Source organism: Dipteris shenzhenensis, chromosome 4 (assembly GCF_047967505.1).
Source record: "Dipteris shenzhenensis isolate YYH24624 ecotype China chromosome 4, Dip_SZ_1.0, whole genome shotgun sequence".
Classification (NCBI taxonomy): Eukaryota; Viridiplantae; Streptophyta; class Polypodiopsida; order Gleicheniales; family Dipteridaceae; genus Dipteris; species Dipteris shenzhenensis.
The window spans coordinates 25,437,663-25,449,164 of NC_141599.1; the positions used below are offsets into that span (position 1 = coordinate 25,437,663).

The window sequence follows — 11,502 nt, forward strand, 5'->3', positions numbered from 1 at the left end:
GATCCTTTGAAAGAATAAAAGTACAAGAGCATGTACATCAAGTTTGAAGCTCATATATTCATGTCCAGGTTTGAGATGAAAAAAATCAATGAAGAGCATTTACATCAATGGCTTCATCTTGAGCCAAGTCTAGTGCGCCAAACAAGTCTATCTCTAACTCTATACCGAGTTGATCTCCTATATCATCATCGTACTCTGGCATCGTACGTTCACCTAAGACTTGATCATCTTCTTCAATAAAGTCGGGTGATTCTTGATGATCGTCATCTTCTTCCTCAATATCGTGATCTCCATCTTCCTCATGTACGATGTCATCATGCGCACTCTTGGCTCATATTGTGATCTTCATCTTCTTCCCTAGATCCGTTTGGATCAATTGGATCCGGCATTGGTAGTGGCATTTCAATATCCACATCTCTATCTTCAAAAAATTGCTTACTTCGTGGTGCAACTTGGATCACGTACCACCATCTTGGATCAGAACGATCTGAATGAAAAACCACCTATATTGAAGATGGGTGCCAAATGCCATCAATTATGTATACGAAATTATGCTTAAGTACATGTACCAATGGATCTTTAAAAATGAAAGCTTCGATTAATTAAATCATTAGTATGTACTTGCTCACAATGCTCGGGAAGAACAAAAGTATCACTTTCATCGGCGGTCCAAAGTTCGGTGGAGTCTATTGCAAAGAAACCACTATTGTCTTTCCTCACTGTCACATGGGGATCGTTGTAAATAGTTCTAAATCATTTTACATCAAGTATAAAAATACTAATCGTCTGAAATTAATTTCATAGATTTTGCGTATGGTCCCACAATAATCCAACTGCGAGGATAGAAGATTGGTATCCGAAGCACTTGCTCGGCTATCTTGTATGAAGTTAGCCATGACTCCACAATCATACATGACTCTCTTTGAATCGATGCGTTCCACGTAAAAATGTCATCCATATGACCATAATGCACTATACTTTTCGTATTGCAAAAGAACATCATTAAAACAATAAGGATGCATCTACTTTATAGCATACATTACCATAAATAATTACTTAATTACATCAAAAGTGGATCCAAGCCGAAGGGTAGTGGAGCAGGGGCGACCGAGGAACACACGACACAACCTACGGGATCTCCGTAGGTTTTGGAGAGACCACCATGACCACTGGAGCATCAAATATGATTGTGTAAAGGACATAATGGATTGTGTGGAGTCCTTTGTGGATTGCGAGTACATAATCACTCAAGAGCATGACCGCATATTAGAAGAAGTGAAGGATGAGGTCTCGAGTGACCCACCTAGCAAATCAGAGGAGGAAAGTACCTCGGACAATATCACAGAGCAGTAGACCTCCTCCACCATTTTGGCATTTTTCGAGAATGTCTGTTTTAGAGACAAATTTTGCTTAAGCATACTTTTGGAGACAGATGTTTTTTATATACATACTTTTGGCGATATTTTTTATATATGAAAATCTTCTTGGATTCCACTTGTCTTTCATAAATATTTGTCATTTCAAAATTGGCTTTTCATAATTGTCTTAAGTAAATCATTGTCCTTTCATATTTATCCTTTATGCGTTGATGTCATTTCATAATTTTCACAAGTGATTAATTGCCTTTTCATAATTTCTTGAGCTTGAATTTCATAATTATTTCTCAATTGTTTTAAGTAATTAATTGTCTTTCCACTTCTTACCCGCTCTTTTTTTTGTTTTTCGTCTTCATGTTTGTGTCCACGTTTGTCCAATCCCCCCAAATTAGACATGGGCTCACGTCGCACGTTCGACGAGTACGAAAACCATCGTAGGAGGAGATATCATGAACTCTACTCTCTAGATGACTATGATTCCACTTAGGCGACACCTCAGGGGCCTACCCCTGTGACTACCCTTGGCCCGAATCCTATCGGACCTAGCACTGCGACTACCCCTCGGGGAACTCCTTTGCTAGCAGCCCATGGATTTGTCGGGAGTCTCGATGAGTTTGTTGCATAGATGAACGATGCGGAGGCAGCGAGATTCCTCTCTCTGCTATCCCAGAGGACCTCAGCTCTTCCCTCTCCTACACTTATGACTGGACGTACTCGACAGCCGTCCCCTCTAGCCCCTTCGACTGAGGGGTCATCACGTGGATGTACCCATCGTAAGGAAAGGAAGAGTAGGAAGGGTCGCTTATGCTGTGCTGACTCGAGAGATGTAGACGAGTCAGCACACTCACATCCCTACAGGTCTCCACTTGCTCATCAGACCTAGTACCAGTCAGGTCCCTTGCCCTCTCCCACTCCCTCTGCTACTCCTTGCTCCATAAGCGCTCGCACTAACACCCCTTGCTCTAGCTCTACCACTCCCATGACTCCTCCCATCCCGTGTGAGGACCTGTCCTATGAAATCCCTAGGGCTGGAGAGATGATAAAAAATAAAAAGGGTTCAGGAGTGATGGCCACCATGAGGTGGTTGATGAGCCACCACTTCAAGAGCGGCATAGCTACTGAGATTGGTGGTACCAAGATGACAAAAATAAGCATGCAATCATCGATGAATTGAAAAGACAATACCCTAACCCCCCAAATTGGGAGTTCAATGAGGATTACATGCGAGAGCACATGGGTGGAGTCTTGAAGCATCGTAGGTCAACCTTGCGTACTTCCATCGCAAAGGGGAAGGCTAAACCTAGCTGGACAGACAAAGCTGACTGGAAGTTTTTCAAGAAGGAGTATAGGGACCATCCCGAAAAGTTCGAGAGTTAGAGGAGGGCTGCAAGAAGACGGCTAGACTCCATAGGTACTTCGCACTTTGGTGCAGGCGGATGGTTGGCGTTTGAGGCAACTGTGGTAAGTCTACTTCTTCTCATTTAATTTATTGTTCTATTTGTTTAATTACTATTGCATGCACTTTATCTAACTCTTGTAAATTGGGCCCACGGCAAGCTACGATGGGTCGCCTTCCCACAAACAAAGAGGTGAGATGCATGTTTTGCATAGGAACAAAGCCATGATTTATTGAGATGGAGGCCATGGGAGCGACGGTCAATTGGGCTGAGGTGGCTGCTCGCATAGTATAAGTCTACTCCTAGGCTTGTAATCTCACTTTTTAAATTGTTTTAATCTTTAAGTTCCAATCTAATTTCCAATTAATATGGTTTCACTCTTAGGGTGCAAGATCGAACATCCCATTTGTGGATGTGAACGGTGATGACGAGGGATTTGGTCTACACGACTTCAACGAGGGCCAGGGATCTCAGGCGTAGCTCACAAGGGCCAAGGATCAGGCATAGCTCACGAGGGCCAGGGATCAGGGCCAGGGATCAGGCCAATGCGACTACGATGATGATGAGGACAAGGACGATGATTCAGATGAGCAGTAGTAGTAGTAGTATTAGTAGTAGTTTGTATATACTTCAACATGTATATGCTTCTGTATGTCAGCTCATTTGAGCGATTTTGTATCACCCTTTTCGAAAGGGTAATTTTGTAACAAACAATGTTGTATATCTTTGGCATGTATATACTTCTATTGCTCACCTCGTTTGAACGATTTCTTATCACCTCTTTCACAAGGGAAATTTTGTAACAAATAACATTCTTTTTCTTTTGTAATTACTAAAAAAAAAACATTAGTGGGGCAAAATAGGGCTTGCTGTGGCCCTGTTTAGTCCCACCAATGTTTTTTAAAAGCTTATGTTAAGCATCGCTATATAGCGACGCTTTACCAATGTCGCTATATAGTGATGTTTACCATAGTCGCTATACAGCAACGCTTATATAGCGACCGTTCTTTTCTGATGCTAATAGCGACGTAAATACCGACCTTTGCACCTATCAAAAAAAACTTTTTAGTGTAAAAAAGGTCGGTATTTTCATCAGAAAATGGCGTGTGCCTTGTAGTGTTGATAGGAAAGGTATAGGGTGTATAACTCTACACATAGAGGAGTTGTATTACACTGATTTCATTAGATTCCTCAACATTGGGGATTGCATTCGTGTAACCAATTTCTTTGTATGCACAAAGAATCCTTGGAATGATGGAGACACTACTGAGTATATAGCATAGCCTTTGACCCCTCTAGTCGTATTGAGCGTATACCTTCTTTCAGTGTTGTCTTTGAAATCTATCCCGAGCAAACAATCTCAAAATACAAGGAGATGCAAAAATCTAGTTAACAAAGGTGAAGGCAATCAGCTGATGTTAGCCACATTAGCTGTCACCATCATCAAGCTTGGAGCATCATACAAGCAACGTGATGAGCTCATAGTGGGAGACGGAGAGTATCCAGATGATCTTATCACAGTATGTCCTTTCTCTTTTGTGTTATAATTAAAATCATTTCAGTAATGTACGTACCATGTGGATTGAATTATTGACTCTGTGATTCTACCACCACACTTGCAGCTCACTTTTTAGAACAATAGGTGTGCAGATTACGTGAAAGTGGCTGAAAGGTTTAAGGTCTTTGGTGAAGCACAATTTGTTCTACACAATGTTGGTTGCAAGCTTGAACACACAACCATAACTATTATTGCACCAATAAAAGATCCAAAATTTTCAAAGAGTATTCACCATGCACATTCAACATATTGGCTATGGAAATCAGGTCTAAAATTAAATTACAAAAATTTCAATTTCTTTCCTCATACATAATTTACTAACTACCTTAGTTTTCATACAGGTTCTTGGAACACTATCTGTAACAGGTGTCAATGCTACTTTATATGAGACTGCATGCTCTGTTTGTAAAGAGAACAAAATCTCAAGGGAACGGGAGAAAGTGATTGGCTTGGCATGTAACAAAATAACTTCACTAATAAAATTTTTGAAAATCAAGGCTCTTGTAAGAAGCATAGAGGGAGCTACAGTTGAAGTTATCTTGAAAGATAACATTGTGGACAAGGTATTGCAGCTACCTCATCCCTTTGTGGACCTTCTTCAAGACAACCCGCACCTGCTCAAGTCTCATCTTTTCAACAAGAAAGTTGAAGATCGCTTCTTAATCAATATGTTTGGAATGGTGACTACCTATATTGCACCAAATTGGAGGAAGCCCAAGAGGCAATGTAATCAAGAGTTTTTTCCCTTCATGGTCTATTGTATTCAAATTTCAAATGCAATGAATTGATTGTGTTGGTACTCAAGAGTTATTGTCACCTTCTTTATTCTTGCTAATAAACAAACTTTCTTTATTGGGGCGTTAACATATTTCTCATTTCTTGTATTAGAACTTTACATTCAATATTGAATTTGTGTTTGTAGTTAAAGAGATTTAACATATTTTCTCAAAATTAAAATAAGCCTTTTTTAATGTAAAAAACTCCATATAGTTGTATTCTTTTTGTGAGAACAATAAAATCTTATTCACATAGCACACATAAAATGAATTACCAAAAATCTTTGTGCCATATGCATATTGATGATGAATTTCTTTCTCATTTTCTAGACAATAAGTGCGTCTTGCTTTGCATATCTTACTTACTAAACTTCCTCCTAGTCTTTCAAGGAGCACCCATAGATAACTGCATCCAAAGGACCATCCTCAAGTTGCCTAGATTCAGAATAGGCACGTGCGCACTTGCGCATGTGCACACACGCACGCATGCATGCACACACACATGCACGCGCGCGCGCACACACACACACACACACACACACATGCTTTTATCCCACTCATACCCCCTCACACACAGACACACACACACATACATGCACACATAGCTTTATTTTGTATACCTTGGAATTCTTCCTTGGTGGGACCCGGGAGATCTCTGTGAACACATAGTTTACTTCTTGGAACTTTGATAGTCCTCTTCTAAAATTCATTTTGGAATTACACACACTAGCCAATCCAAATTTTTATGACATCTTTTCTAAGTCCTGGTCTATTCCTTACGTGAATTTAATCAGTCAAAATTTCTTCTAATGTCTTTGTATTCTTATCAATTGGTTGTTAATTTCAAAATGAGATGTAGTTTATTTTGTTCCCCTAGCCCTTCTTCTTTCCTAGGGGAAGCCTCTTGAGTGACAACGTTCTTTCTCTTTGAGTCTGAAAAAATATACACTTCTGCTCATACAAAATTATTCATAAATCAGCAAGCATTTCTAGCTTTCTGTAAATTTCTTAACATGAAGTAAAAAAGTAAATAAAATGCTTTATTTTTTGTTGTTTTCCTTTGATGATGCTGTCACAAACAATGCAGAGTATTTGTCTAACAGAGATACCACATCTATTGCAAACATTGAAATTTGTCTTTAAAGTTCTATCAAAATACTAATAAATTCTGCTTTGGGGGTGAATGACAGAGACACCAAAATATGACTTTTTAATTAGAAAATTCAATATCATTATAAATATTGAATGCCTACTAAGAATTACATATTACCAAACTACTAACATAGGACTATTACTAAAATGAAGAAATAAAAATTAAGTAGCTCTATTAATTGCTTTTAATTATCTAAAAGTTCTATTGCAATCTATTTGAATAGATTGTTCATTGAAAGCATGTACTAAATTTATATTTGATGCAACTTAAATGTTTATAACATAATTGCTTGCTTCACAGAAATATTTCTTCAAATTTATGAATTTGTCATGCTTTCTTTCAAAGTATATGCTATCTTGAGTTCACACTAACATTGTCTATGTTCTAAGTAAAAGATGGCATACATATATGGTAGGTTATTAACTGGAAACTATAAAATAAGTAAGAACTTGAAACACAGTTTGTGGAAACACAAATTCCAAAATTTTTGTATATTGCAAGTTATTAATAACTAAAAATTTATAAATAAATAACAACTCTTAACAAAAGTTCAGTATATTGAAGTCTTCAAATAATACACAGTTTTATCTAAATGAATAACAACTTCAAACAAAGAAAGTCTTTCTTTGTTTGGCCATTATTGAGTTCTTCTCAAATACAACTCGCTAACTTGACATTAAAAGTCAATGTAAATGTTGGGGGCTCTCCTAATATACCTATTCAAGCAAGCATAATCTACAAGCAAGCATAATATGGACTACACTTTACAGTATGCAGAAAAAGTAAAAACAAAGAAGATAAATGTTACACAGTTCAGCTCACTTGGCATGGTCCTACTTTCTCAAGATCACGACAACAGGCAAAGTACACATCCACATACAACTCGAGACAAACAACAGAGGCAGCAGATCCCCTCTACAACAACAATCCAACATGACAAGGAGACGACTACAATAAAACTGCGAGAAGAATAGAAGAGATAACTACACTCAAAACTACATGAATTAGAGCAAACCGAACGGACACGTAACTTCGAAATAAGCAACAACAAAACGTCTCTGATGCAGCACTTAGAAGAAGGACACACATTCACAATCAGCAATCTCGACATCCAAAGAGATAAAGACAGAACCTCCAAGACTCATAAGCAGAGAATGAGAAACAGTGAATGTTTCAAACGAAGCCACACTTAAACAGACATGCACCATTAATGAAATGTGATTAGCATGCACACACAAGAAGCACGCACTAATCTAATCGATTCGGTACAGCTATGAGCTAGTCGAATCGATAACCCCCGTTTAATGAACTAAAAGACCCCTTAAGCATTTAACAGAGCATACAAATGCACGTTAGATGTGGGGTCTGTACTAAACTACACTAATCGAGAATGTTTTGTAAACATGCACCCATCTCTACTTCGCCACGCAGCTACAGCTCCAATACCTACAACAAAAGAAACAAATAAGGTCGAAATGAAAGTAGTTATGATAACTACTCTAGATTTGCGAATGAATAAAGTCCGCCTCAAAAATGCAGATCTACATGCAAGATTCACTCTAACAACTTCCACGAATAGGGAATAGGAAGAGCAGCAGCGAGTCCATTACAGAGAACCGGCATAGCAACATGTAGGCACTGAAATGTAAACAGATCGCTCTGACAACTTCCACGAATAGGGAATAGGAAGAGCAGCAGTGAGTCCATTACAGAGAACCGGCATAGTAACATGTAGGCACCGAAGCGTAAACAGATAACTAGCAAGGCCGCCGTCAGAAAGGACCGAACCCAAAGCGCACCCGCTGCCATGAGAGCAGCAGAGAGGAGAGAAGAGGTCAAAGTAAAGGTAGGTAGGTGGAGACCGAGTCAAAGACATGGCCAACGTCATCATCAGAAGAAGAGTCAGCTCGAATCCGCCACCATGGAAGAGAAACAGAATAGGATGTTCCGAGGGGAAGGGAGAGATGGCGGCAAGAGCGCGCCAACAGCAAAGCCACAAGGCTCTCTCTCGACGACCACTTTTCGTCAGGCCACAGAGGAGAGCGAGCAGAGGAAAAACGACAAGCCACCCATACAGTAGAGGATTTTCATCGCCCAGAGAGCAGAGGAGAGAAGCTGCACTAGGTCGATAACGAGAACCAGAAGCTGCAGAGGCGAGGCGTCAACGTAGGATTTCCATCTCCCAGAGAGCAGAGGAGAGAAGCCGCCACGCAGAGGAGAGCAACTATAGAGGCGAGGCGTCACACAAGGCCACCTCCCACCTAAAACTACGAAACAACTAACCTAAAACCTTAACCCACATTTTAAACCAAAAAACTAACCCTAAACCTAAAGTAAAACACCCTAAATCAAAGTCAACATGACCAAACACACACAAACCCAAACAATGGCTATACTTATCAAAAAGAACCCCACAACCCCATAGGACCCTTGGAGGGCCAAAAACATGACAATCAACAGATGTACAAACCATGATGGACTACTTTCGCCCTCTTGGACAGAATACCATTTCAAAAGGAGAGATTTCCACCTTGTTTTGCTCTCAGTAAAACCTTAAATATCATTCACATTTTTAAACTAATTTACTACACAGATTGTAGTCCGTGCCTTCGCGATACGCTGTTTGTATAAGGAAGACAGAACTAGATGAAAACTGACGATTCAATACTACAACGCAGCATTTGAACGTATGAGAAATTTGTACAGTGAATCTCGTAAGGGAAATTGTAGAGTGATAAGAGAGAAGGAGAGAAAGCGTGAGAGAGAGAGACTAGACATATTATCTTTTTGTTGAGGTTCATTGAAATGGGTGAGCGCGGGGAGATCACGAAAGCTATAAGATCAGAGAGATCATCTTCCTTAATATTTCGATTGATTGAAAGGAAGATGGAGTTCTTGCCTGTTGAAAATCATCTCAAGCTTTGAAGGATCATTATTGAGAAGCGAGAGACGGAGATATTCTCTCCTTATTTATGTTGATAACAACGGCTGAGCTAGCGGGGAAACATGGCGAGAGCGAGTGATCTTCTTGGTTTTGAGGAAGAAGCTATCGTTTCTGCCGACCATCTCTACAACATTAACGAGTACAAATTCTCTTCTACAAGAATGACTTTCTCCTCTCAAGCTTTGAATCATCGCTTCTGCAGTATGCATTCCGCAACCTTCTCCACCAGAAATCCCTCCAGCTTGGAACCATCCGCAGCCCACAGGAACAAGCCTGGCACTGATCCCTCCTCCTCCAACAGCTCTTCCAAGGCTTCGAAAAAGACATCCGCCGTAGGCCCGTTGGCCCCTGCGCCCACTTCAAGGCTCGCAAGCAGCTTGCTTCTTGGAAAGATCTTCGACACTTGATTGTAGGCAAGAGTGTACTCTGCGGCTGTCGCGAAATTGTTCGCGTAGAACTGATAATTGACATAGTCAAATTCTTCTTTATAATGGCGGTAGAGCTTGCGATAGTAGGGGACAACGCTTTCGAATGGAGCCATCGTTGCGATAGTGATCCGTTTCTGCTTCTTTAGAGTCTTGATCAGCTTGCCGATCAATTTGGCGAACGTTTTTGACTCCGGAAAGGTCTCGTAATCTATATCGATGCCGTCAAGATGGTACTGTTCGACCAGAGAACCGACCGATTCGACTGCATTTTTCAACCACGCCTTAGGTTCCTCCGGATCATACCAACTGACTAGATGCGATACACCTGTGGCGGCAACGTACAGACTAGATCCGGCTAGACTCATGAGTACTTTCAAGTTTGGATGCGCTGATTTCACCAATGCCACGGATTCAGGAGTTATGGATGATATCCAATACGGGCTAAACCTGCCATTTTGTGGCACCGCACTCGCATTTGCATCGATTGCAAATGCGAGAATGAGGAATTGGTCTAGATCATTCTTAATTGGCACATCAGAAAGACTGATTGGCGTCCCGATAGCGCCTATGTAATCCGCCAGAAGCCTGGCCTTCCTCTTCCGTGAGACATGCGAGTTACAAGGCGCCAGGCAAATTAGTTCCCCCCCTTGAATCGAGCTGCAGTTTAGGGCAGGATTGATACGCAGGAAATCATTCGTCGGGAGATATGCAGCAGAGGCCAGGGATGAGCAAGTATCCCCTTGCTTTGCAATGTATATTTCGCTACAGGTGCTGTTATCCAGACTTGCTGCACCCCAAAAAACAGAAAGTCTAACATTCAGACCACTTGAAACTAAACTATGTGCAGGTTCAATTAAAATTTCAAAATCCGGGTAAACGGGCGGCTTTACGAAACGTACTAGATGGAGATCAGCCAAACAGAGAGAGGGGCGCGGAGGGAAGAAGGGAATACCTGCAACGATCTCAGGACCAGTAGCCATGAAGAAAGGAAGGAGAAACATCAACAGGTTCAAAGGGCCATGTTTCCAAATACTTGGCGTTCCTTGCATTGTGAGACGACCCTTGCAACAGAGAAGCAAATAATGTATGAGATAGGAAGAACCTCGAGAGGAAAGGGCTATGAACGAAGGTTGGAAAGGAGTGCGGAGATCGTGTGACGAGGGTGCGCCTTAAATGAATGCTGGTGGATGATTGCTCGCTGGACGGAGCACTGTTATGAGTGTTGTTGGGTGGAGAGTGTAGAAGATGTTGAAAGGAAGGGATCCATGAGATGATGAGAGCTTTGAAGGAGGGTGGGATGCTACTTCTGAAGTCAGAAGTGGTTTGGCTATGGCGACGCTGATATGCTATAAAGTTTCAAGCTCTAGTTATAGATCGAGGGCCGGTTCTACAATCGATCTCTTTTGGTGCCTTCTGCATCTTGACCTGCAGCCGACGGTTTCGGATATGGAACATAGAGCAGCATGAAGCTGGACTGATCTCAATGACTATGTCTCCCACTACCTCGCAAGAATATAACATTATGTAAATCGTGAGACAAACTTGCAAGATTTGAGGAGGAGCTATCTCCATGGATTCTGACCTTCACTACCCAGCACATTTTCAGTGCCCAAATAGCTACACAACTTGGGACGTTGACGGTTGACGTTGAATCCCATTATCTATCCACTCTTGGATTTCCGGTGCAATTTGATGCCGTCACGATGATTGAATAAATTTTCGAAGACTTGTGCAGTTGTGCTCACTGTTCATCGCTGAGAGTCACTGACTTGGACTCTGGAGTTCCAATTTGAATTGCGTAGCTTTTGACAACCGTTGATGATCGGAATGCCCATCGGGGATGAGGATCGGCGATACGACCTCAGTAATC

General features: G+C 41.1%; 1 protein-coding gene across 1 annotated transcript; it reads right to left on the minus strand.

Moving 5' to 3' along the window:
• Positions 1-9,151: 9,151 nt before the first annotated feature.
• LOC147902638 (chitinase 2-like) lies at positions 9,152-11,099 on the minus strand. The gene is made up of 2 exons (XM_087374010.1): positions 10,585-11,099; positions 9,152-10,419 (listed from the first exon to the last, which is right to left on the minus strand). Exons 1-2 carry the CDS (start codon positions 10,679-10,681, stop codon positions 9,392-9,394), a joined length of 1,125 nt encoding a protein of 374 aa, XP_087230136.1. The 5' UTR covers positions 10,682-11,099; the 3' UTR covers positions 9,152-9,391.
• Between the last annotated feature and the right edge of the window lie 403 nt (positions 11,100-11,502).

Bases quoted from the DNA above. Each gene is read 5' to 3' on its own strand.
- LOC147902638 (XM_087374010.1), bottom strand. From the start codon at position 10,681: ATGCAAGGAACGCCAAGTATTTGGAAACATGGCCCTTTGAACCTGTTG. The intron at 10,420-10,584 runs GTATTCCCTTCT...TTTGGGGTGCAG, and splicing joins TGGTCCTGAGATCGTTGCAG to CAAGTCTGGATAACAGCACC.